General features: G+C 42.7%; 1 protein-coding gene across 3 annotated transcripts in view; it reads left to right on the forward strand.

The window, feature by feature from the left end:
- Window positions 1-27,765, forward strand: part of rbfox1 (RNA binding fox-1 homolog 1) — a 276,075-nt gene that overhangs the window by 195,566 nt on the left and 52,744 nt on the right. For all 3 annotated transcript variants that reach the window (XR_005447445.1, XM_038739155.1, XM_038739164.1), the window contains exons 7-9: window positions 938-991; window positions 3,715-3,844; window positions 10,157-10,196. Coding sequence is in view for 2 of the 3 variants with exons in the window: in XM_038739155.1 (XP_038595083.1) it covers window positions 938-991; window positions 3,715-3,844; window positions 10,157-10,196 (224 nt within the window). In the remaining variant the exon portion in view is untranslated. The remainder of the gene's footprint in view (window positions 1-937; window positions 992-3,714; window positions 3,845-10,156; window positions 10,197-27,765) is intronic.

Here is a 27,765-nt window from a genome sequence, read left to right on the forward strand (position 1 = left end):
AAAGAATCACTATATCCAATATAAAGAATACAGGATTGACCACATCAAACTTTATCACACCGAAAAATGCACCCAGAGGGTGAGTCACCTAAATAGTTATCAAACATGTGTAGCTCAGCATCAGCTTTCTAGCTTGCTACTAGCTGTGTAGCTAAGGGAGGTTAACTTGATTAGATTGGCATTTTATTATATATTTGAAAGATGTATGCATGCTGGCTTTACCATGATTTTAAAAATAGTTGGGAAACATTATCATCCACTTTCCGCTGCCACCATCTGCTGGCTAAATTTATCCGAGAGAAAGACGAAGTTAACATTGGCTACAGGTTTATTGTTGACCATGTGATGTTTCTTAGCTCTTAGGCGGCTGTGGCTCAGGAGATAGAGTGGGTTGCCTGTTAATCAGAAGATTTGCAGTTCAATCCCTGGCTCCCCCATGTCTTGGGCAAGATACTGAGCCCTGGCGGCTGTTCCACCAGTGTGTGTGAATGTTAGTTTCTGTTTGAGCACTTAGGCTGAGTGGTCGAAAAGACTAGAAAGGCGCTATACAAATACGGAGCATTTACATTTAGTTTACCATTAAACTGGGTTTGAGAGGCTTGATGGATTTACAGTAGACCTCAAGATTGTTAATGGTTAATGGACTGTACTTGTACAATGAAATTTGTAGTCTCTTCAAGCTACACTTAGATTATTATTTAAATATCAGTGCTCTAACCAAGAGCTTTGAGATGAACATTTCATATAAGACAATATAAAATGTCAACTGACATGTGAAGAAGGTATTAATGTGACCTCAATGTGTTCAAAATATTTGAATACATTCCCGGACAGGTGAAAGTTCAGTCAGAGCATATAAGGCATTTAAACTAACTACACTAAAACACTGTTCCCTGTCTGTGTGTGTTTCGTTGTCTTGTGGCCTGTCTTGTTTCAGGCTGGAAGTTAAATCCAGTGGTCAGCACTGTCTACAGTCCAGAAATCTATGCAGGTAGGAGGACATACCCTTCTCCAACTGTCACTATCTCCTTTGTCGTTATCTCCCTCTTCATTTGTTTTATTCTTCAGTTTCTTCAACATCTTCATTTCTTTCCTTCTCCTTGCCCACCCCTTTCATTTTAACCTTCCTCACCTCTTCCTCCTCTGCTTTCCTTCCAAGCAACATGCAACCAGGCAAAATCTGTTTATAGCCTGACAACTATGCTGAGTTGCACAAACGCATCAACAGACTGTCATCCCTGCTGCAAAACAAAAACACATACTGCCGCCCTCACTGCCACCCACATGCCATCCATCTTCAATCTTGACCATCCCAGCATTCACCTCCCCCAACCCTTAACCACTGGCCAACCCCCCACCCTGGCATTAACCATGGTTACTGAGGTGAAACATACCTGGATTTTGTGATAAGAACAGAGACAGATAAAAGAGTGAGGCAGAGGAGAGGAGGAGTGAAGCAAAGGACAAGAAAGAAGGAAATCTAATTGCCCATTTCAGCAAGGATATCAAAAGGTGTGAAATATATTTTGTAAATTAAAATCAATATTTTCAACCTCTCCAGTCATTTGCCTAATTCACCCCTACGTTCTTTTAATTACAGAATTGCTTTTTATTGATTTACCTTTGTTTCACCTTTCAAGTACCCAAAATGCCATTGGGGCGTGCCATTGTGTGTGTGTGTGTTTTGTATGTATGTGCAAGGAGTGTACCAGGAGTGTCTGTATTAGTAAATTGTGCCATTATGTTATTAATATGTTATGACTGCAGTGTGTGTCACCTCGAAAAGGAAGTTGTTGTAACTTGAGCGCTCTTGGTCACATCTGTCCCAAACATCACGTTTGTTATGAGTCCCAAATGTTGAATCATCAACAGCGCCACCTGCTGGCAACAGGAATTAACAGGCCTTACACTCCTACAAATTACTCCTAGCAGGTTTTGCCAAATCCATCTCAAATGTGGTCAACAAAGTCTTAAGACCTTGATGATGCTAAACAGTTAAGCTTGAGATTTTTAATCACATGCCGTTGCTCTCTCTCTCCTTCACCCCCAACCGTTGGAGGCAGATGGCAGCCCACCCTGAGCCATGGTTCTGCTCGAGGTTTCTGCCTCTTAAAAGGAAGTTTTTCCTTGCCTCTGTCACCTAGTGCTGCTCTTGGTGGGAACTGTTGGACTTCTGTAAATAACATCACAGAGTACAGTCTAGACCTGCTCTTTTATGATAAGCGCTGTGAGATAACTGTTGTTGTGATTTGGCGCTATATAAATAAAATTGAATTGAATTGAATTGAATTGAATGATGGCTTATTGTTTGCAGTGAAACAGGAAGCTGTTTGAGTAACTTGAGTGCGCATTGTACCTTCCCCCAAATTTACATGTTTGATAAGAGTGCTGGCCTGAGGACGTAGACATGCCAATTTAGAGATGAAATCATTGCGCCACCTACTGGCGACATGAACTAAATCATGGTTGGATTTACATGAAATTCTCATGGTGTGGTCTACACTTGGTGAACTACAAGATAACGTACAATTAGTGGGTGTTCTGTAGTGTCACGTAGTGGACACTGGAAATGACATTTAACTCCTTTGTGCATTGTCCAAAACACATGAAAATCCAGAGCTGTGATGGCCTACCTCTGGCGTAGTGATGCCTGGAATGACTCTCTGACATGTGGGAATGTGTGACGGAACATTCAATGCTGCTTATGACAAAAGTGTGATGAATGATAAAAGAGATCTTAAAAACGAAGTTCAAACCCTGCCTACTTTGACATCTCTGCATTCCTGTCCAATTGGTGCATAAAGTTGCCATGATTGTCATCCAAAAGGATTTGAGACTCTGCAATTTTGTCTTTTTCCCAAGACAATGCAATGGTGCAGCCCCATAGTGAATATGGACAACCCCTTTTTGACAATTTTGTGGTCAAAGAAGGGCTGCTAATCCTTAGTACATACAGTATAACTAACATTGTCATTGGGTTATTAGTTATCTCACAAAAAAAGCGCTGTGAGATAATTGTTGTTGTGATTTGGCGCTATATAAATAAAATTGAACTGAAATTGAATTGTGCAGTATTGCTCAGTATTCTTAAGTCCTAAGTTGTTCTCTATGGAATATGCCAAGCACTCCTTTTCATTTACCCCGAGTCAATAGCAGAGTGGAGTAGTGTTGGGAAGAGTCATCAGTGTGACTTTAAAGGTAGCCAAGCCACTCAGTCCTAAAATCAAGGTGACGAAAGATGAATAGAAACAATTATCAGCCTCACACCGCTCCTTGTCTCTCTTTGATAAACTCTTATCCTTTGGCTCAAACCTTCCATTTTTTATTAGGTCAATGAATGATTCACTGTTTCTATTAGCATTTTATTAAATCTCCCTTTTGAAGAGACGTATAATTAGGGTTGGAAATGGCACCTCGATCTCCGTCTCAACCTTTACTCACCCCAGTTCTCAAATTAAGCTTCGTCTCCCTTTAAGATTAATGATAAGTTAATAACACGCAGCTGCAATAGCTCTACTCCACTGCCATTATTCTTTCTTTCTCTTTACATTTTCTTTCTACTTTACACATTCTCTCCAGGATTCAAATGCTAACTAACTCAACTTACAGGGGTACAGCTGTTTGTGCCATACCATCCATGAACACTACTTAAATAAGTTGCAGAGGACATTGTGACATCAGAGGTATGCATCATTTTCTGTTCTTTGTCTCCAGTACCAGGATTTCCCTACCCAGCAGGTGGTGCAGCAGCATACAGAGGAGCCCACCTACGAGGTCGAGGACGGACCGTGTACAACACATTCAGGGCGGCTGCTCCGCCTCCCCACATTCCAACTTATGGAAGGTGAGCAGTCTTTCTTGCTTTTGTTCTGTTGTCATTTCTTCATCTTTCTCCTTCTCTCTTTCCCTTATCCAATGGCAAGTCCTGAATATCTGTGCTTAGAGTCAGTGGAGTGAATGCCAGCCTCACCTCACAGCAATAACACACTCCCCGACCTCCACAGCACGGTGAATTAATGAACAGGCATGCTCCATAAAAAAATATGCCTTTGCACGAATTCATGGGAAATTACTGTCAATTCGGCTCTATACTGTGGTGTCATTGAGCAATGCCGTGTACAAGGAGGGATGGGAGGTTGTCTACTTAAACTTTACCCAGTTACCAAAACATTAAGAAAAAAAAAACATCTTCCCAGACCCAGCGGAAGATCTCAACTCAACTTTATTTATAGAGCACTTTCAACACCACAAGTGGAACCAGAGTGCTGTACAGAAGGTATAAAAGAGAAAATAAAAAAAACAGAAAAAAAACATAGCAAACATATAACATACACAAGTTACAAAGCATTATCAAATGCTAAAGAAAACAAATAACTTTTAAGTGCACTCTGAAAAGTACTCAATGAAGGACAAGTTTTTACAGACAGAGGAAGGTCATTCCAGAGCCTAGGAGCAGCAACAGACATAGAGAGAGAAGATCTGGCTAACTCTCCATGGCTTAATGCTCTGGAGACGAGCCAAGCAGAGCTGTGCATTGTGGGCAGCCAGATCTGATTTGCCATTTTGCTACTGGTTCTTGTTATTTATTTAGCTTTTATGACTATGTTAAAAACCAGAGATATCAACTGTTCTGGTTAAACAAAAAGTATTTTACTCTATAAAAAAGGTCTCTCTCTGTAGGGATCCTTTCCATAATGTTGTCAGATGCTTAATAACAATGGATGTCAAGGCTAATCACAGAAGGCTACACGTGTCATTTCCTCCTCTACTGACAAACAGACATGTAAGGACAGACAACAAGACAGCAGTGCCATACATGCGGACTCGATGTCTTGAGGTGTCCCTCTCACAACGAGTGGAAGCTGAGTCCCTCACTTGCTGTTGTTTCAGATGTTGGCAGGTAACAATTTAACGTAATCTACATTTAAAGCGTATACTGCAGCCATTTGATCCTGACACGCAGGCTATGGAGAGAGGTCAGTTTTTGTGCATTCGATATTTGGAATCAGACGACAGCCAACCGTCTGTTCTGGGAGGTCCCCCTTTTGAGCCGAAAGCCCAAATCTCTCTCAAGATGCTATCCCTAAAAACAGTGCTCCTCCTAGCTCTGACATAGGCTAAGAGAGTGAGTGACCTATGTCAGTCTCTTCTGTTGGAGAGGATGAGAGAGCAGCAACTTTACAGCCTAATCCCTCATTCACACCTAAAGTCCTAACAAACTCATTTTGGGTGACTTAGTTAGTTATTTCCCTTAAAGGGGTTCTTTCCCCCGCCTCACAGAAATGAGGCAGAAGAAATGTCTCAGTACGTAAGGCAGACACAGCAGCTGTTTTGTTCATTACAGGAGGCACTCACAAGTCGTGGCGCTGTCAATGCAGCATCCATGAGTGGTACCATTATGGTACGTAATCAATGTCCACCCTTTTGCAGTTGCAGTGGTGTGTGGACGGAGTGTAATATCATCATAGCATTTTTCTGGTGGTTACCTGCTTGTGGGCCTTGGTGTCATAGTGGGTACTGACTACATCAGCTTAACCCTTATCCTTTATATTCTATGAAACTTAATTTCCATATTGTAACTCCCGATTCTATGAGTATAGACATAGCCCTTTAAGACCCAGGCCCCCTGCTCCACCGGCATTTGCTGAAGAAAATGCAGATTTTTTTCAAGCACAGGTCAGGTCAGGGTGCTGATATATACTGCAGGAGACATTTTTAAACACACTCTGATCTCACACATCAGTTTTCTCAGAAAATTAATGTTTAACCGCTAACATCAACTCGCCAAGCAAATCAACTCCTCTCCACAGCTGATGCATCTGTGTATGCCTTGATAGGGCTTGTGTCCACCAAAGCGTTTTTTACCAGCTGAAAATTTTACTGAATGTAAAAATGTCACCACATCACTACTTTTGGTTCCACATGCAACATGCAGTCCCAAACTACCAGAGGAGCAATCACGTAATGCACAGCAGAGTATAGGGCAGGTAGACTTTCAGAAAATATTAGGAATTCTCATTAAATGATGATGTTAGTCTCGTAATATTCTTTTTTCCTGACATTTTAGAGAACACAGATATGTGGAAGAGATTCTGAATGTGCAGAAGTTTTGACAATAAGCAGAAATGTATTCATTTATCATTGTCATCATCACATTATTGTTTAAATGTGGCCCATATCAGACTCCAGTGTGTACTGTATACGGCCTGAAAGTGACCCGCATGTACAGAAGGATAACACAACGTCACACGCAGCACGCTGTTGTAGGCTACAGAAGTAAACAGAGCCGCAGACGTTTGCTCCGGTTAGCTCACGGGAGACTCCCGTTTTTCATTGGCCTCTCACGGGTCACAATTTTTTTCTGTTCTTTTCTTTTACGGTTTCTGGCACTGTACAACACATCTGCCCCACAACTCCCTCCCTCTCTCTCTCCCACTATGTCTGCTCGGACACAGTAGCATGCACATAACTCAAAAGAGAGCTCACGGTCCGGTGGATTTCAGGTGTAAGAAAGGGAATTTGTGAGCAGATGATAGTGAGGTAGAGAAGAAAGAGAGACACATGTTTAATAATGGCTTTTGTGGAGCTTTTTCATTCAGCGCAGCACAGCTGCTCTACAGTGACGTCAAAGTTCAATCAATTCCGACGTGAGTGTCCAGACTCAGGTCGTATTTAAAAAGATCTGGTCTGTTTTGGATTTGGACCACATATGAAAGTGACCCGAATCCAAACTGGAAAAGATCAGATTCCATGTGACTTGGCGTAACTGTCATAAAAAGATCAGATCTGAGTCACATATGGGCAAAAAAATTGGATTTGGGTCGCTTTGGTCTGCTGACTCAGCAGGGATGATCCCTTCTACTACGTAGCAGACAATATACATTAATATAGAAGCAATTATTAAAATGGTAAACAGAAATAAACTATATTCTGTCGCGCAGTGCTGAGGATGAATTAGAGTTTAAGAGTCTGATAGCTTGGGGGGAAAAGCTGCTCTGCAGTCTGGTGGTGCGGCAGCAGAAACCTCTCTCTCTCTCTTCCCAGAAGGCATCAGGGTGAACAGGCTGTGGCTGGGTGGGTACTGTCCTTTAGTATCCTTTGGTGTCTGTGTAGGCACCTCACCTCACTGATATCACTGATGCTCAGGAGATGCGTACCAATGATGTTCTGAGCAGTTTTAATCACCCGCTGCAGAGCCCTCCGGTCCTGGGCCGTGCACATTCCATCTTAGTGATGTTTCCAGTCAGGATGCTTTCTGTTGCTGCTCTGTAAAAGCTGACAAGAACTTGCCGTGGGAATTTGGCCTTCTTAAGCTTCCTCTAGAAATCCAGTGGTTTCTGAGCTTTCTTCAGCACAGGATATATCTCAATATATATCTCAATATCTCACAGGAGTGTGTGTCACACACATGAGGAGATGCCTGAGAGCCTTGCTGCATAAGATTCGGTTAGATTTTTAATTGTCACCTGCCACCATAATTTTGTGTTTCCCTTTACGTAAAGAAAAACATTTCCATAAACTGGTGAAGAAAAATTCATCCTTATCAACATCCTCATCATCATGCCACATGTTTAAGTATATAAATATAATATCAATAGACAATGTGTAAATGCAAAAGCATATGTAATATAAAAAATAAAGTTATTTTATATACAGCACTTCAAAGAGAATCTTTGAAGGTTATAGTAAATTTCACTGGCAGTAGCTTAACTCTGATGGAGAAAGAGAGAAAGAAGAGAGCAGCGGAGTGGTGAGTATGACATGGCTCTATTGCTGTGGAAATGTACATTATGCTGAATGTCGGACAACATAGAGACAGTGTTGAATTTACATGAACATCAAACACAATAAACAGCAAATTAAAATGAAAGAACTTTCTTTCGTAATTATAAAATAGAATTATAAAACAGGGTAATATAAAAAAAAATATAGAAATAAAGGCAAGACTCTAACGTAAGCCTGTTTTTCAGTACAGGCCACTAATATAGAATATGCGACATGTTAGCGTATTAGGGTATGACAATAACCATCCAACATTACCTTCACCCACTAAGAACACTAACTAGGAAGATAGTTCTCTGGGTGAACATTCAGACAGGGTCTTGACAAAGACTTATGGGCTACAGGTTGTACTTTCATTAATGCTGCTTCACCACTTAATTGCCCCCACTGGAGTCGGATGGTGAATTATTAATATGGACCGTGATGTATTTTTATTAAAACTGTCCTGAGTGGCAATGAGCTGACCTGTGAAAAACCAAGTCTGCTTTCTATGTGTGGTCCTTCATGTCTTTAAGGGGGCCTGACATGACAGTGTAGTATCACGATGCCAATATGTGCATGTGCCTGTTCTGCAGACTCATAGACTTCATTTAAATGTATGAAACAGCTCTTTGGGCCACCTTGACATTTGAGAAGTTAATAATTACCAGCTAGCACAGACAGCACAAACTGTGTGAAACAAGTCTATTGCCTGGGAAATTGGAAACTTGGTGCTGTTTGTAGCTCGTCGTGTTAAATGAAGCTACGTCATAATGCAGTGCTGACAGCAGTGTCCTGCTCGTTTTATTGATAGTTAGATGAGGAATGTATTCTCTCTGTCCCTCTCTCACACACACACACATACATGCCGACACTGCACAAGGAGGGAGGATTTTAATTTCAGCACTAATGGTGATGCAGCTCTTACATATCATTAGACAGATCAGTGGCCTGTACTACGAAAAGAGGTAACTGGCTTATCCAGGTAACTTCAGGAGTAAGTTTGTGACGTCAGGTGTAACTTCCCGATTAAACTGTACTACGAAAGGTAGATAGGTGTTACCCAAGTTATGTCGCCATGGCAATTTACGCTGCATCTCTAAACTGCTCCGAGCAGGTTGTCTTCATGGAAAACTGCCTAATACACACTACATGATAAAATATTTTTTGATTTCATCCTGCCTTGTTCCACTGGGCTTGCAGCTGAAATGAAGTTATTCTTAAAGGTTCAGTGTGTAATATTTCTGAGGATTTATTGACAGATCCTATGTTTTCAGTGGTGTATAAAGACCTTAGATAATGAACAGTTATGTTTTTATTACCTTAGAATGAGCCATTTCTATCTACGTAACTGCGGGTCCCCCTTACATGGAGGTCGCAATGTTGCTTCCCTATGTTTCTACAGTAGCTTAAAATGGACAAATGGTACTACAGAGCTCGTTTCGTCACTATGTTATTCTTCTTCTTCTTGTATAATTCCGGGAGTGTAGACGTAGAAAAGGAAATAATAATAATAATAATGGTGTCAAAGCTAAAACTTGACAAAAGAGGTGGAGACAAGTAGTTTGTGCCTGGTGAGCAGCGTGCGAACTACGGGGGAGCCAGGGGGAGCTTAGCTCCCCTAAAAACATGATTTTTGAAATTTCAGGGGGGGGGGTCTCTAAAATACTGAGAGTATGCTTTTTTTGCCATTAATTTCTATATTGCTGTATCATCATGGATCATGTGTAAAATCAGGAGCATCGGGCTTCAACCAGACCAGATGTCGCTGGCCCTGTACGCCCCAGCGCCCGACTCCCTCTCCGGTACCTACAATGGGTTGTGTCGTTCCTTGCACTACCCCAGTTAAAAGTGAACCAACTTTGTAGTACCAAAAAACCTGAAAGCCCAAAGATAGCTGGCTAACCCACTAATCTGGCGTCATGAAACAGGCCCCAACTGAGCTGAAGAGGTTCACACAAACACTGTTGCAAATTGCAAATGAGGTGTGCTGAATCCTCCTGTCTCATATTCAGACTCTCAATAACACAAGTCTGAGCTTAATGTACTCTGCATTAAGAGTTCTTAAATCCATAAAAGTCAATGGATGATTTCTATTTTTAGATATAAAAATCTGATACTGCTGATCAGACTTCTAGCTGTTCTCTTATTTGTACTCTTGATGCAGTTAGAGATTGTTTTGGAACCATCCCAGCCTCCTTACCCAGCTATTAGAGAGGAGGGGGTGCCTGTTGTATTTCATCTTTGACTCTGCCCCCTTTTATGTCTTTTCTGAATCATTTTGTGGATAGTGGAGATGGGGGGTTGTTAGCCCAGTGCCTGCATGTTAACATGCTCTAATATGGATGTTTTTTTTAATTGTTTGTTTGTTTGTGTTTGTTTGCATCCTCTGCAGTGTTGTTTACCAGGATGGATTTTATGGTGCAGATATTTATGTAAGTACTATTTACTGGTATGACATTGCATGCTACACTGCCATCTCCGTGGTTTCTGCCCTGTTGCTACACACATGCAAGCCCCCAACCCTCCATAGCTGGTCGTGTCACAACCGCTGTTCAGAAAGAGACTATAATGAACAGCTACTACATTCTAACCAAGAGAGAAATACAACTTTATTTTACCAGTACAGAAACACATACTGAAACTCCCATTCAATAAACAGAAAAGAGACACTATTCACACTATTCAGGCTTCATTCACTCATGTTCTCTCTGAAACTGCTTGCTACTCCCTCTCCCTACCTATTCCACTCCGTTTGCGCGTTCATGCGGAGGGTCCGCCACACTGAGTGCCGCCACACTGAGTGCCATCCGAAACCATTGAGGGCGGAGTGGTAGTGGGTTATTAAACCCTCCAATGCAGAGTGAGCACCGATACCGGCTTGTGGAAGGTGCACGATCCCTTTGCTGCACGATGGGGGACTTTTTTTCAAATGTGAGTTCCGTGTGACTTCGCTGGTTAACATGTCGGATTATTAAATTCCGGAACTACACTAACATTTCATATCACCACTCACAGGTTAACAACATAGCCCAAAGATTATATTGTGTTTATTAAAAAAGGGCTCTTGTCTGATAGACAATACAACTGTTGTTTTTATTGAATTGTATTCATCTCATACGAAAATTGTCAGCCAAAACAAAACAGCCTACATTAAACGGCAGAATAATAGAACAGGGCACAACTAGATACACAGGGGGATCACGTAACAAGCAACAAAGGCATTACAGAAAAACAGCTAAGACTTTAAACATTTTAACTGTTGTACATTCTTCAGACTAATGCTTCAATATAATGTATGATTTATATTGAAATGTTGGATTTGTGAATGTAATACTTTTCAGATAAGATAAAGAGGTACAAAATATATAGGCTTTTCTTTACAATGAAAATCAGTCTTTTCATAAAAGAATACATTTCATTTTCGTACATATCTAAAGTCATGTTCTTAAATAAATATTCGACACAAGCTCAAAATAAATGACAAATGCTTTCAGTTTTGCTAAAAACACACTTTTCCTGAATCTTAAAGGGGCATTATGGAGTTTCCAGCGGCCACTAGCGGTGCGGTTTTAAGATTGCTACCAGGCGTGTGCTCGCTTGAACTCGTGAGCAAGCACAATCCAAAACACTACCACTTTCATACAGAAATCCTGCAATGAACGCAGGAACACCAGCATGCAATCTGTGGCTTTTCACTCAGACATGTTCAGGCTCTGTTACTTCAACGTTCCCGTCTCAGAGGCAGATCAACACCGGCACCGTTATGTTACTTAATTCAGTGCAGCGACCCGCATATCGGCACAATCCTCCCGGAAAAAAGGCAGAGTGACAGCAGCTATAGACAGAGAGGGAGACTGCTTCACACAATATACTGGAAACTCAGGTAAACTCCCACTGCAACGTTACAGTAATATTTTTATCAATTGCAGGTTGAACTAATCCATGCTCGTTACATGATCACGGTACATTTACTGCATTTAGCATTTAGCCGACGTGCTACATCATTAGCTCGTCTGCTGCTTTCAGTGAATCTGTCTCCGGAGGCTCAGCAATGGGTTGTTGTCGTTGTGAAGTTGCAGTAATGTATATTATGTGGGTCACGTTAGTTACAGCGACGGAGAGGTGGAGAAGCTGTGTACCTGAGTATTGGTAAAACCACAATAAACCTAAACTGAACGTTACGAAGCAAACAGCGGCAGGTCTGAGGTACTGTAGCATTAGCTGGCTGCTCCTGGCTGCAAACTTAGTAAACAAATTGCTCCACATTTGCTTTTCACCGTTATATCCTTTCTTGCAGGCTAAATCAACAGTGGTACACAGGATAGTAACATGGGTCGCGTTAGTTGGTGAATTAATGTGGAAAGTGATATAACTTTGCACCGGATAACATTAGCAACTGCCCGGTGTTAGCCGGCGAGCTAACGTCACTTTCTCTGCGTTTCTCCAGCTTTACTAATGCTCACTTTGTTCTTACTCGACATCATCTGAACCTGTTTGGTCTGATGGGCTTCAGCACATAAACCTTTATTGTTGTTTAGTATCCTTACATGGAGTCTGTGTTTTTTGCTGTGAGCAAGTTGTTTTATGGTGTTAGTGGACTGCATGTTGTTAGCTGCCGTGCTGTAGTACGAGAGAGGCTCGGGAGCGCGCACAGGGCTGAATCCGACCTGGTGTCCTCACATTAAAAGCAGAATAGTGGCTGATGCAAGCAACAGAGAAAACAGGCGTGTGCTTCATTTCTAAGTGAGTTTTGAGCCCATTTACAATAATAATTAATTTCATTGAAAAACTTACATACAGTCCCTTTAATACAACTGTTGCAGCAGTAATGTCAGATTCTATTTACCCTGGGGGGAAAGGGTAGTTTGTCCGAAAGTTGGCCCCTGTATATAAATACAGGGACCAACTTTAAATACAGGGGCCAACTTATGCTTGTTAGGGAGCTCGATTTCGCTGTGAGGGTGACTCCAACCAGAGTGTCAGAGTGGAAGTGGCCAGGGTCTAGTTTCGGAAAGGCCCAGAGAGAGAGAAGCAGCTAGATCAGAGCTAAAGTAGCACATTTAAAAAAAAAACAACCTCAAATCGATCCAAACCTTAAGTTTTGTGATCCATTGCATCACAAGTGATGTAGCATTGATCATTCTGAAGGGAGGATAAACTTTGTCCCCACCGGGGATAAAAATTATTCAGCAGAGGCAGGAATATATAAACCAGAAAGGGGGAACCTCCCCCCTGCAGATGAAACCAAAGTAAAACTATACATTTATACTTCCTATGGTCATGAGAACGTTAGCCACAAACCAAGAGCAACATTATATTATCTGCATGTGCGTACTGATGCTCACATATAGCCAAATTTTGGACACTCTGTACTTGTATAGCGCCTTTCTAGTCTTTTCAACCACTCAAAGCACTTTTACACTACATCCACACACTGAGCCTAAGTGCTCAAACAGAAACTAACATTCACACACCGGCAGAAGAGCCGCCTGGGGCAATTCGGGGATCAGTATCTTGCCCAAGGACACTTTGACATGCAGCCTGGGGGAGCCAGGATTGAACCGCCGATCTTTCGAATACTAGCCAACCCACTCTAACTCCTCAGCCACAGCAGCCTTTAATGCCCCTGAATGTATTCATTTATACATCACTGTAAAAGAGATGTTGTTGTCAGTGACAGTTCCTGAATACTAACAACCAACTAACATACAAAGTTTTAATCTAGTGACATGAGGACTTTTTTAAAAATGCAAAAGGCCAATGTCATGCACTGAAGTGTGTTAAAGAGGTGCAAACGGTTACATTTTGAAATCTATAGTCAGACAAAATCTTCATTTAAATATTTTAAAAATACAAACATGTGGTTGGTTATTTTAGCCCATTCAACCCAAATTCAATTCAATTCAGTTCAATTATATAGCGTCAATTCATAAAAGAAGTTATCTCAATGCACTTTTCATAGAGCAGGTTTAGACCGTACTCAACCCAACATAAGCAAGTGCAGTAAAATCAAGGCAAATCATATACTTCCTGCTAGTGGTATCTCTAGCCTAGGTGAGATGAAATGTTAAAAGATATTAAAAAGAAATAACAGTACTTGTGACAAGTTGTGCAGGTATTAATGATGTGGAAATCCAGGAAGAATAACATGTCCACCAACAATTTACACAAAAATTTACTTGAGTTTTTTTTGTCACTCAGAAATGTGGTCTCATACTTCTAGAGAAGGTTTCAATGTTTTCTGTGGCACACAGTTAATACTCCTGTTCCTGACCATCTCTGACTGAGTTACCTAAAATAATCCAAACCTACCAAAAGACATTTCTACTGAGCTTACATTGAACTCACTTTGAGAACTACACTCACGTTATCTGTAATGGATCACTTCTAAATGTTAATTTTCAAACCAATGCTGCCTGGAATGTTAAAGAAACAACTTCAGAAATGAGGAATGACTGATCTACAGATTTAAGGTTTTCAGGCACTAATACTGCATGAATGAATAACAGAACCACAAGCACACACGGTGGAAACTTCAAATATACAGACTAATGATGCACTTTGTGTGTGAAAGTGTGCATCTGAGTGCACATGTGTGTGGAGGAGGTGCTTAGATAGGCCCCATAACATTCAATCTCTCTGCCTCCCCATTAGCCCCTGAGCCTCTGCCATTGGGACTGAAAACCATGCTGCAGTCAGAATATTTAATATTTGTTAGCATCATTAGCAAGGGAATCAAGAGCCCCTGACGTTGTGTTTGTGTATATTAAAAATTGGTATTTTAGAAGTGTGTTCAGTCAATTCAAATAGCAGATTAGATAAAGTATAACAAGAGCTAGCCATCCCAGAGAGGTTCATGGCATTGGAAAATGTAGATGAATAAAGGACATTGTGTTTGTCTCTGATAGTGACCCGGAGCATTTTTGAAGCAGTACATTGTAGTCATGCCTTTTAATTCCTGTTCTCTTGGAAATGCAAAGTTAAAACTCACTGTTAATCAATTGTCAGTGAAAACCAACACTTCCTGCATAGATGTTACATTAACAGTGTTCCAGTGGTTCAGTGAGCATTATCCCTACATTTCTGGAAGGCTCTTAAGTGGAAAAATCTTCAGAAAATGTTCTTCATCTGTGCTGGTGAGTATTCAGTTCTACCTACACACGGTAATACAATGTTCCACAGAGGTGTAAATAAACAATAGCAATAATAATTGTAGCAGAGGGTGTCGAGCTGGAATATGGGGGCAGCAGGAAGCCTACAACCACAGATCCGGAGCCAGAAATACCTGCAGAAAGTGAGGAGAGAGACGGCAAAGCACAAAAAATTAATCCCAGCCTTATCTCTCTTATTTGTTACTGATTCTAACCCAACATTTCGTGCTGTTGCTGCTGCTTCAAATTAAAACCCATTGCATTACTTATAGCTTGTGAAGTAATGCAATGTATTTGTTCCTGATTCTTCAGTAAAAATCTCTCTACACAACATGATAGGGACACAGTGAGCGCAGAGTTGGCCAGTAATTCACTTTTAGCAGACTACAGGCTCTTACACACCTCTAACACATCACCAAGGTAAACTACTGCTATTACTGGGCCACGTTGTCCTTTAGAAAACCACAACAGCATGACTTCAACGATAACAATTTCTCATGTCTCAGCTCAGCACAGGTATCCCCACCCTTGTAAAAAGTAATTTCACATGACTCTGGTTTCTTACTAAAGGAATCGGTGCTACATCATAAATAATTTATCGTGTGAATTATTATAGAAAAGGTAATATCACCCGCTGTCCCCTCGTGGAGGAATGTGCTTTAATTTGTTCATGGTGCTGACAAGACTCAGCCATCATTTGAATTGTAGCTTCCATTTGAAATTTTATTCTATCAAGAAACATGTGAACACAGTATGTTAAATTTAGGAATTTTGTCTGGCCATTGATAAAATCCCTTTTATGAAATTCATTGCATGAAGGCAGTGCCACAGCATGAGTGTAAGTCTGACAGTCAGTGAAGATGGATGGATGGACAGAAAGTGGAGTCCTGCTTGGCCTTACTTTCCTTAAATGGATACTTTGTGAATCTAATCCAATACACTTTGTTAAATTCAGCGAATAGTTCCTCACGGTCGCTAGCTGTGCGTTTTTTTTGTGTGCTCTGGAAAAAAGTCCAGTTTTCCCTCTCAGCACTGGGTCTGTAAATAGAACACAAAGAAAGCTGCTCAGAGCGAGCAGCCACAACAATCAGCAATAGGTGGTAGCACGCTTGTGCTTGAAGCAGTTGTAAACAAACACCGGCGCTGTAAAGATGGCTAAGAAACAGCCAGAGAGGAGAACATCTGAAGAGCATAATTTGTGAAACAGGTTATATGACCAGGTTGCAGGTGAGTAACTTTAGCTTTGCTGTTTAGACAAACGATAGCTCAGTACTGTCATGTCCATTTGTTGTCATGTTTGTGATGATGCCAGCTGGTTAGCTTTGTTAGCTTTGCCGCAGCGGTCAGTCTGTGTGTGTGTGTGTGTGTGTGTGTGTGTGTGTGGTAGAGTATAAAGAGATGGAGCCAGTGTGTGAACGGGTGCCCTGGTGAATAAAGAGAAACGAGCCAGCATTAAGCCTAAAGACTGCAGCTTCTCCAGACTAAAGCAGAGCCCATCACACCTTCTACAGTACTGCAAAAACCTTGCTTTTTTGAGGCAGAGTAGGACAGAGTAGGACGCAGAGAAGGACTGTTTGCCAGAGTAATGTGAGTACATGATATTTGGGGGCGGAGCTTCTGAAGGAGGAGTGAAGGAATTTGATGGATTGTAATATTCCCTGTGTGAACACACACATTCACACACACCAACTTTTAGTCTCCTTTCCAAATACACGCTCATACATAGAGCTGTAGTCATTACCATTAGTCACTTGCAGGAGTGACAGTCTACAGTGGATGGTGATGAACACTGGTCAACCTGTTCATTTTCCTGCCACAGCCCATTATCACACGCAAGTATCACTTACTCGCCTTCACAGTTTATAGTGGTAATAATACATTGCTCATGTCAGGACAGACGCATTGTCTCAGTTGTACAGCGTGGAAGGGAGGTAGGTGAAATGATGTGAGAAGTGGTGGAGTTGTCACTGAGTCTGGAAAAAGAGAAAAATGGCGCGGTGGTGCAGTGGGTAGCACTGTTGCCTCACAGCAAGAAGGTTGTGGGTTCAAACCCTGGTTGCCCCAGCTATTTTGTGTGGAGTTTGCATGTTCTCCCCGGGTCTGCGTGGGTTCTCTCCAGGTGCTCCGGCTTCCTCCCACCGTCCAAAGACATGCAGGCTAGGTTTATTGGTGTCTCTAAAACTGTTCTTAGGTGTGAGTGTGGGATGGACTGGCGACCTGTCCAGGGTGTACCCCGCCTTTCGCCCGATGTAAACTGGGATTGGCTCCAGCCCCCCGTGACCCTGGATGGATGGATGATAGCTGAAATAGATCTCAGTCATGACAGCTACAGTTACACAATCACTTCCTCTTAAGTGATTGTACCTCCAAAATAAAAGCGTGAGAACTTTTTGACGAGCAATGCTTCATGACAAGTTTATTGAGAGCTTTTACTTTGAAGAGTTCTAAACAACATTCAAAAGAGACTCTGGCCTGCTTGACACACCTCTGAAAAAGCCGTCAGTAAACGTGTGATTGGATTCCCCTGAATTTCCTCAGGGAAAAGAAAATAAGCGTCAATAGGTTTAGGAATGCGGATCAAACGACCAGGACGGACACAAAATGCAGAAGTGTCCTTATGATCAAATTGTTTAAAAAGGGAGAAAAATCTACCCGCAGTTACTTGGAATCCATCTTCCAACCTTCAACACAGGAGTCCCGTACAGTGCCGATTGAGCTAAACATGTCCACAAGTATATAAAGATGAAATTATTTCACTTTGTTCTTGCCCACCGTATAACGGGTTGAAAATTTGGCTCAATGCCAGATTTATTTGCCGACTGCTGTTTTGTTTTGTGTTGATGGTGGCACAGAGAGCTCAGTGTGGTCAAACATCTGAAAACGCAAGCAAAGAGACAAAACACACTACCCAATTTGACAACACATACACGGCATATAGATAAACAGAAAGAAATACACTGCACATGAGAAAATATAAACAACTACAGAAACGCTGCAAGTCACACACACCGCAGCACAGATGTCCAGGGACACTGAAAACCAGATTTGAGCAGGTCTAGACCATACTCTATGATGTTATTTATCATAACAAGATTTTCTGTGCACGTGCGCGTAGAGGTAAACCCAATAGCCTTAGAGGGCAAAGCCAGAGTGTGGGCATAAAAGTGAATGAAGAGGGCCTGTGGAATGGTTTCCTTCACTGTTGCTTACACTGCGTTCAAACCAGTTGCCATAACGGCTGCCCCATCATAGCACTGAGCAATCACTTTATCAACATAGTCACAACTCCCATAAATTCCCCCAGTCCAGTGGCTTTTCTCCTGGTGCTCCAGCTTCTTCCCACAGTCTAAAGACATGCAAGTTCTGTTAACTGGACAGTGTAAATTGCCCAAGCTTGAATGGTTGTCTCTCTGTGTGCCAGCCCTGTGATTGACTGGCAACAGTCCAGGCTGTACCTCGCCTCTTTCCCAGTGTCAGCTGGGCTCGGCTCCAGCCCCCCTGGAGCCCTCCGAAGGATATGCGGGTATAGCCAATAGATGGATAGAACTTTCAAATAAGCATTAAAACATTTAAAGCAAAAACGATCCAGTGTGCCTGGGTGGTGTGTCTCATTCCTGTGACACAATTACAGTTACAGTGTGCATAATTATTAGGCAAGTGAGAATTTTGACGACATCATCATTTTTATGCATACTCCAGCTCCCACCTGCCCAGAGCCAACAAAAAATCCTTTGCAGCCCATTAGCATCTGCGGTGGCAAACATGCAACCACTGAAGGCTCGCTAAATAGGCTGGATACAGGATAGGGGGCCCTCAGCTGTGTAGGTGCTGTGTACAGAGCAGGGCTAGTGCAAGCAGCGGCCGCTCCTCCCACCGCCCAGGTGGGAGGAGGTGCACCGCACGCCCACAGAGGACAGTCACTCAGACAGAACACTCAGTACTGATTGAGTCATTGAGAAACGGGAGACGTCTTGTAGGTAGAAACATATGAATGAGCAGGGGGAAGACCAGGAAGCCGCTGTGCAGATGTCATGATGACACATAGGCCTGTGAAATACTCCCGGACACGCAGAGGGGGCACCTGCCTGCGTGGTGAGCATGTGTGAGTCAATCCGACAGGGAAGGCACAGCCACCGTAGAGGATGAGCTGATTCCCACCTCACTGGGACTATCTGCGCTCCACCACTTGTGTGACAGCCCTTCACACACAGTCAGAGGGGGTTGGGGTAACTTCCTTTGTGTGGTTGAGGGTAGTCAGCCACCTGACTGTGTCAGGGAGGGGTGCAAGGGGGAGACGCACAGAAGGTTAGGCTCACACAGTGTGGGGAATGTGTGCTTGGTGTGGCCTAGTCGAACGAGACAGACACAGAACGTTTATTCAACAACTTCCACACAAGGCGCAACAAGGTTTTAACTCCATATCTTAACTCCAGTAACAGCTGAGTAGGTGGGCCGCTTCACCTCCTCGTCCTGAACGGGCAAAATTATCTGCCTGGCGCTGCCTCTCCTCGGGGGAGAGAAGTGCGCAGAACGGACAGCGTGAGCCGGGACGAAGCCCGTGTAACGGACGCCGAACAATCGTATGGACATAGCGGCTTCCCGCCCCGCTCTGGCCGACTTGCTGGAAGACATCGTCTTCTCTCTTCCAGTGGTGATCTTCTGCTTCTTCTGCTCTTTAGACAGCTCAGTGCTAAAGAAAAATGGGAGCCAATGCCCAGGTCTCACCATTGTATTTCCACAAAGTAAGGACGTAAAAGAGGCCCACATCACAGGTGGGCGTAGACAAGCTTTTCTCAGTGCCGTGCACCTGCGCGTAGAGGTAAACCCAATCGCCTTAGAGGGCAAAGCCAGAATGTGGGCATAAAAGTGAATGAAGAGGGCCTGTGGAATGGTTTCCTTCACTGCTTACACTGCGTTCAAACCAGTTGCCATAACGGCTGCCCCATCATAGCACTGAGCAATCACTTTATCAACACAGTCACAACCCCGGAAGAACTCCAGCAGCTGTGTAGGTGTGGCCTGTGCTCGTCTGTCTTCTGTCACATCCTCACCCAAAAAACACTTTTTCACCCCATCTTCAGTTACATAGCGAAGCACATATGACATCTGAGGTTCCTCCTAACCTTCTCATTATGGACAATGACATCCAGGCATTGTTGCTCATCCAACTGGAGCTCTATCCCGTGCCTCCAAATGATTTAAGGCAAATGGTAGCTTTCAGATGATTTAAAGCATTCTGATGGCGATGGGCGGCCTTGGATAAACTTCTTAAATCAGAAAATCCATCGAAGGGCCCAGGACCCACTTTCGGCACCACACACCAAACAATACCAGCAGTAAATTTTTAGCTCCTTGGCTGATCCTGTCATCCATAGGTGTCAGACATAATTGCTGGAGTTGAAATGCCTCTTAAAATCTTTGGTTTTCTCATTAAAAGTTAACTTTGGAAAGGGTGCATGTAATAAATCTGTAACAATGTCCTCATCACTAGTGGGAATATTACTTGCGGCTTCCATCGTGAAGTAAACAAATAAGCTAGCTGACGTTAGTTTTTTAGCTTGCTTGATATGATTGGTCAATTAAATTTACAGCTGGACCACCAATCAGGGAGCATTGTCTACCCAACAACTGCAGAGTCAGCAATATTCTGATAAGGAGACAGTTTAAGGGTGACAAAAGGCGCGTCTTTATTGTAACCCTTCACATTGCAACACAAACTGTATGGGCAGGATTTAAGGACATATATATATATATATATATATGTTGTTATGACCTGGCTCAAAGGCCACAACAAAAGGGAGACGCACCATGGTAAACATTTAACAAAACATGTTTATTTAAACCAAGGTTAAGCAAACTTAAAAGGGTATTTCAAACTAATATAACCAAAGTATGAGGTATGTAGTCTGTTTCAGTAGTGTCCGGGCAGAATGTGTATGCAAAAACAAGGTAAATACCACAAAGTAAGAATCCAAAACCAAAGAAAACCCAAACTAAAGGAGAAACCGGGGATCCGGCTACAGGGAGGTCTGACCTGGTCTTGACAACAGCCTCCTGCAGAATGAAAGAGCAAGGTTACAAATAGCCTACACTCAAGACACAGGACCCAGGTGCTTTCAGTTGACACAATCAGCTCTTGAGCTACAAGGGAGAGACAGAGAGAGACAGAGAGACACACACCACACCCACTCATGACCCCACAGGGCATCACAATACATATATATATATATAAAATCCCCCTCTCACCCCTTGCGTGGTGGTATGTGTCATCCTCAAGCTTGGGTCCTATACCAGAGGCTTTGAGGGGGATTTTGAGGGTTCCCCAGTGCTCCGATTAACACTGGCACCACTGTTTCTCTTACTTTCTGCATCTTTTCTAGCTCCTCTTTCAGCCCTTGGTATTTCTCAAGCTTCTCATGTTCCTTCTTCTTGACGTAGCTGTCGCTTGGGATTGCCACATCTATCACTGCAGCCTTCTTCTGCTGTTTGTGGATCGATATGATGTCTGGTTGGTTAGCTATTACCAGTTAGTCAGTCTGGATCTTCAAGTCCCACAGGATCTTAGCTCAGTCATTCTCAACTACCTTAGGAGGTGTCTTCCATTTTGACCTTGGGACTTCCAGCCCATACTCATGGCAGATGTTCTTGTACACTATGCCAGCTACCTGGTTATTATGTCCTTGTTCAGTCTGCACCTGCACCAGGCAGGACCTGGTGTGGTAGACTCCTACCTCTATTGATCTTTTACTGAGTGCCTGTTCTTGTGCCGCCATGATTAGTGCTTCTTTGCTGTCCTTTAGTCCAGCCTTTTCCAACCACTGGTAGGATTTCCTGATATCAGCCACTTCTTCTATTTGTCTGTGGTACATGCCGTGCAGCGGCTTGTCCCTCCATGAAGGTTCTTCATCTTCCTTGTCCTCACTTTCGGGTTTCTGCTGCCCGAGGTATTCACTAAGCCCTTCATCTTTGGGGGCCATCTTCCTGATGTACTCTTGGATCTTTGTCGTTTCATCCTGGACAGTGGTCTTGACATGACACTCACTAGCCCTCGGCCTCCCTCGCTACGCTTGGTGTACAGTCTCAGGGTGCTGGATTTGGGGTGAAGCCCTCCATGCATTGTGAGGAGCTTTCTTGTCTTGATGTCAGCAGCCTCTATCTCCTCCTTTGGCAAGTTTATTATACAAGCGGGGTATCTGATGACTGGCAGGGCGTGTGTGTTGATGGCTCGGATCTTGTTTTTCAGCTGACTTGTCAGGACCTGCCTTACTCTCTGTAGGTATTTGGCTTTCGCAGACTTCCTTGCTGCCTCCTCATGGTTTCCGTTAGTCTGCGGCACCCCAAGGTATTTGTAGCTGTCCTGAACATCTGCAATGTGGCCTTCTGGTAGTTCAATCCCCACGGTTCTGAACATCTTCCCTCTTTTTGATACCATGCAACCACACTTGTCCAGTCCGAACGACATTCCAATGTTGTTCTGTAGATCCTGGTAGTGTGGATCAGTGAGTATATATCTCGCTCATTTCTGGAATACAGCTTGATGTCATCCATGTAGAGGAGGTGACTGATGGTTGTTCCACTTCGGAACCGGTATCTGTAGCCAGTCTTTGTGATGATCTGGCTGAGGGGGTTCAGGCCTATGCAGAACAGCAGCGGGGATAGTGCATCACCTTGGTATATGCCGCACTTGATGGTGACTTGTGCAATTGGCTTTGAGTTGAACCCATTGAGTTCTTGATGAAGGCTCCTGTAGATCTTGTACATTTCCAAGCATTCCAGTATCCATGTATGTGGCATTGAGTCATAGGCTTTCTTGTAGTCAATCCAGGCGGTGCACAGATTGATCTGCCTGGTCTTACAGTCTCGAGTGACTGCTCTATCAACCAGTAGCTGGTGCTTGGCTGGGATTACTACCCATTCCCTTCTGGGCCCTGTCCATGTATTGAGCCATGTGCCTACTCATCTTAGCCGCTATGATGCCTGATAGGAGCTTCCATGTTGTGCAGAGGCAGGTTATTGGCTAGTAGTTGGATGGGATTGTTCCCTTCTGGGGATCCTTCATGTTCAGGACTGTCCGTCCTTGGGTTAACCATTCTGGGTATGTCCCATCCATCAGCAGTTGGTCCATTTGTGCTGTCAGGCGTTCATGGAGTATAGCTAGTTTTTTCAACCAGTAGGTGTGGATCATGTCAGGGCCTGGTGTTGTCCAGTTCTTCATACCTGCCACTCTTTCTTGGATGTCTGCCATTGTAATGGTTACTGGATCTTGTTCTGGGAGATTGCTGTAATCTGTTCTTAGATCCACTAGCCACTGAGCATTGGTGTTGTGGGATGCGTCTTTTTCTCATATATATATATATATATATATATATATATATATACACACACACAGTGGGGAGAACAAGTATTTGATACACTGCTGATTTTGCAGGTTTTCCTATGTAGAGGTCTGTAATTTTTATCATAGGTACACTTCAACTGTGAGAGACAGAATCTAAAACAAAAATCCAGAAAATCACATTGTATGTGATATGTATTTGATACATCAGAAAAGCAGAACTTAATATTCGGTACAGAAACTTTTGTTTGCAATTACAGAGATTATACGTTTCCTGTAGGTCTTGACCAGGTTTGCACACACTGCAGCAGGGAAAGCAGCTATTTAGCAACTGCTTTCTCAAGGACCTTAGAGAGGAGGTTAGATATAGGTCTGTAGTTGGCTAAAACATCTGGATCAAGGTTGGGTTTTTTCAGAAGAGGGTTAATTACAGCTACTTTAAAGTACTGTGGTACATAGCCTGTTGATAGACAGATTGATCATATCTAGTAGAGAAGTGCTGACTAAGGGTAAAACGTCTTTAAGCAGCCTAGTCGGGATGGGGTCTAAGAGGCAGGTTGATGGTTTAATTCAATTCAATTCAATTCAATTCAATTTTATTTATATAGCACCAAATCACAACAACAGTTATCTCACAGCGCTTTTCATAAAAGAGCAGGTCTAGACCATACTCTGTGATGATATTTACAGAAGCCCAACAGTTCCCACCAAGAGCAAGCACTAGGCGACAGAGGCAAGGAAAAACTTCCTTTTAAGAGGCAGAAACCTCGAGCAGAACCATGGCTCAGGGTGCCTCGACCAGTTGGGTTGGGGTGAGAGAGAGAGAGAGAGAGAGAGAAAGAGAGAGAGAAAGAGAGAGGGATGTAAGGAGAGAGAGAGGGGAGGGAGGCAGCCTACACAATATACACACAGAGGTACAGACAGTGAAGGTAATGTTGCTATAGACTAAATGAAAAATGGTGCAGATATTTATAATAGTGTTAATGGTAACCATCGTAATGTTAATGATTATAATAACAATAATAACAATAAGACTAGCAACAATAGTCGTTGCAGCAGAGGGTGTCGAGCAGGAACACGGGGGCAGCAGGTGACCCGCAGCCACAGATCCAGACTCCACAGCTCCAGAGCCAGAAAACCTGCAGGAAGTGATAAGAGAGAGAGAGACGAGAAAGCACAAGACTACCAGAAAGGGGAGAAGTTGTGTTAGTAACATGCAATAATGGGATGAGGTTGCATACAGAGGGAGAGAAAGTAGAGGAGAGAGGAGCTCAGTGCATCATGGGAAATCCCCCGGCAGTCTAGGCCTATAGCAGCATAACTAAGGGATGGTTCAGGACTCACCTGAGCCAGCCCTAACTATAAGCTTTATCAAAGAGGAAAGTCTTAAGCCTACTCTTAAATGTGGAGATGGTGTCTGCCTCCTGAACCCAAACTGGAACCTGGTTCCACAGGAGAGGAGCTTGATAGCTGAACGCTCTGGCTCCTAGTCTACTTTTGGAGACTCTAGGAACCACAAGTAACCCTGCATTCTGGGAGCGCAGTGCTCTGGTGGGGTAGTAAGGTACTATGAGCTCTTTAAGACAAGATGGTGCCTGACCATTAAGAGCTTTGTATGTGAGAAGAATGATTTTAAATTCTATTCTGGATTTTACTGGAAGCCAATGCAAAGAAGCTAAAACAGGAGAAATGTGATCTCTTTTCCTGGTTCCTGTCAGAACACGTGCTGCAGCATTCTGGATCAGCTGAAGAGTCTTAATGGACTTAGATGAAGAAATTATTGAAGTTAGTCCTCCGTTACTTTGTGACTTGATAATGAATTTAGAGCTGATGGAATAGCATCCTTAAATTTAGCTACAGCACTATCAGACAGACATCTTGTATAGAAATTTTTGCCCAATTTTTTCCCCATCACAGTGGTCAGATAAAGAGGGATTCTGTGGGAACACTATTAAATGTTCAGTTTCAATACCATATACCAGAACAAGGTCGAGGGTGTGATTAAAACAGTGAGTCGGTTCATGAACACTCAGAGAAGCCAATGGAATCTAACAGAGAGATAAACGCAGTACTGAAGCAGTTATTCTCAGCGTCCACATGAATATTAAATTCCCCTACAATAATAACTTTGTCCGTTTTAAGGACTAAAGTTGACAAAAACTCAGATAAGAATTTAGAGTACGGACCAGGTGCTCGGTACACTATAACAAAAAGAATTGCAGTGATGGGTGTGAAAGACTAAGAACAAGACTTTCAAATGAGTTATAGTTATGTTTAGGTTTAGAGCTGATTAGTAGGCTAGAGTCGAAGATAGCTGCAACTCCACCTCCTCGGCCTGTGCCTCGAGGAATGTGAGTATTAATATGACTGGGAGGGGTGGATTCATTTAGGCTAACATATTCTCCATCACCCAGCCAGGTTTCAGTAAGACAAATCAATATCATAATCTGATATGAATTCATTTACTAGTACACCTTTAGAAGTGCTGAAATAGAAGCGCAGAGAAGTGTGTTCGACTGTGACTCTGCCTGACGCATTACTAATAATAAATCAATAATATTATACCCTTTACAATCTCAGTAACGCACGTTAATTTATTAGAACCCGAAATTAAGTGATGTTTTTTATAATTCCACAACACCAAGAAATATTTTGGCAGCAGAAAAACAAATCCATGAGTAACAGAGTAACGTTATTTCCTGATGGTAGAGATTGTATGCAGGGTGCAAACTACGGGGGTGCTCGGCTCCTTTTAACAGCGTGGGCACGCACTTACACACTTTCCTTCAACACAGAGTGGTTAAAAGCATGGTCGTATGAAGTCACCGAGGTCCGTACCTCCGTAATTAGGCCATGCGGGCGCAGCTGATTTCTCTACCCTCATTTCAACTTGAAAAGCTGTTCCACGCTCTGTGTCCACACTTGGGGAAACCCATGAAACACATGAAAACCTTGTGCGTGTAATAACAAGTCCAGTTGCCCTTGATTTTAACCTTCGTTGGATAACTATGACCTGGATGACTGAGAATCTTCATAGACACAATAACTGAGAGCATCAGTGCAAAACGTTTTGTGACTTTCCGGGTGGGTGAAGCGTCTCCCCATTAAAAGAGATGCTGTGCGCATTTACACACGGGCCACAGCAGCATAATATTTATTTATTGACACGCTGACAGGATCAATCAGAATCTAACATTAATTAATGTTCTGTGTTCTTCTCTACATCCAAAAGGTCTCACACACAGTCCAGGTTCGTACAGTGAAACTGTTTGAAGTAAAGCAGCCATCCTCCCGATCAGTCCTGAGCTCCATCAGAGCATCCAAATTATTTCAGAAACTAAAAAGTTGTATTCTGTTTCCTTTGCAGAGTTTCCTCAGTCATTTCAAGTTTATGACTACTGTTTTTAGTTTTGCTGCATAAATGTCCCAGGTTATCTGCTGACAGTACAGCGCTGATGGAAACATTTAAAATGACTGACAGATGCCTTTCTAATCATGAAAGTAGGCCTAAACTGTTAAAGAAAACACTCATACATCAACACAATAAAGAAATCACCTGGAAGGTTAAAAGGACCGGTAGAGTTGGGATAAATCTGAGAAAATAATTAGTTGGGTTGAGTGCGGGTGGATGATTTGTGCATACATGATTATTAAGATATTGTCAGAGCCATCTGCCCATTACACCAATGAGGAGCTACATTGGCAGTTTTTTTCGAGCTGCGGCCGCTGCAATGCAATCTCTATGGGTTCCGGGAGGGCTCGCACTCATGTGCCCAGCAGCAGAGCTACGCTTCTGCCACCTGAAAACGACTCGGCAGTCCTCCAGCTTGTTGCTCTCACTACGACCAGCTGCTGTAGAAAACGTATGTTCAGGCTGAAAATTCAACCGTGGTGTCGGGAGATGCAGTGACTTTACCAGCGGTGAGTAAGACACAGTATAAATAATACATGTAATTTGTTAAGCTATGAGGAGAGGAAAAGTCCGCTAGCCACTAGGCTAATTTATGCTTCGTAAAATGCCAGAGGCTAAGCTAATAATCTTGAATTTTATGCTTCTGTTAAATGTGATTAAATCATGTTTTATATGTGTTGGTGGAGTCAATTTAAAGTTAGCTGCACTCAACCAGTAACAATTATTTGTTGTGTCATTTTTTTTCTTTTAATGCCAGAAACCGAAGAAGAAAAAGGAGGTAGCATGATGTGGCCACCACTGGCATCTTGTCAGAAGAGGCTAAAAAGAAGAAGTAGGAAAGCAACACAGAAAATAAGCCAAAAACAATAGAATATACCTTTATATTTCCCCTTACGCGCCTTGTTGTTTATGTGTAAATACTGCGCTTTATTCTGGATTTGTTGCTCCTAAATAAAAGGTTTGTCACAGATAAATCAGATGAGTGTGAGAGTCATCCTTCTAAAGATCTAAAGATCTGTTGATCTTAACTGAGGACTGTTCATTCATTGTAGACATTGACAATGAACTTCAGTATGTAGCTGTTCACAAATACTGTACAGTAT

Source organism: Micropterus salmoides, unplaced genomic scaffold (genome assembly GCF_014851395.1).
Source record: "Micropterus salmoides isolate LMB-PRFRI ecotype aquatic unplaced genomic scaffold, ASM1485139v1 Ms_hic_scaffold_10, whole genome shotgun sequence".
Classification (NCBI taxonomy): domain Eukaryota; kingdom Metazoa; phylum Chordata; class Actinopteri; order Centrarchiformes; family Centrarchidae; genus Micropterus; species Micropterus salmoides.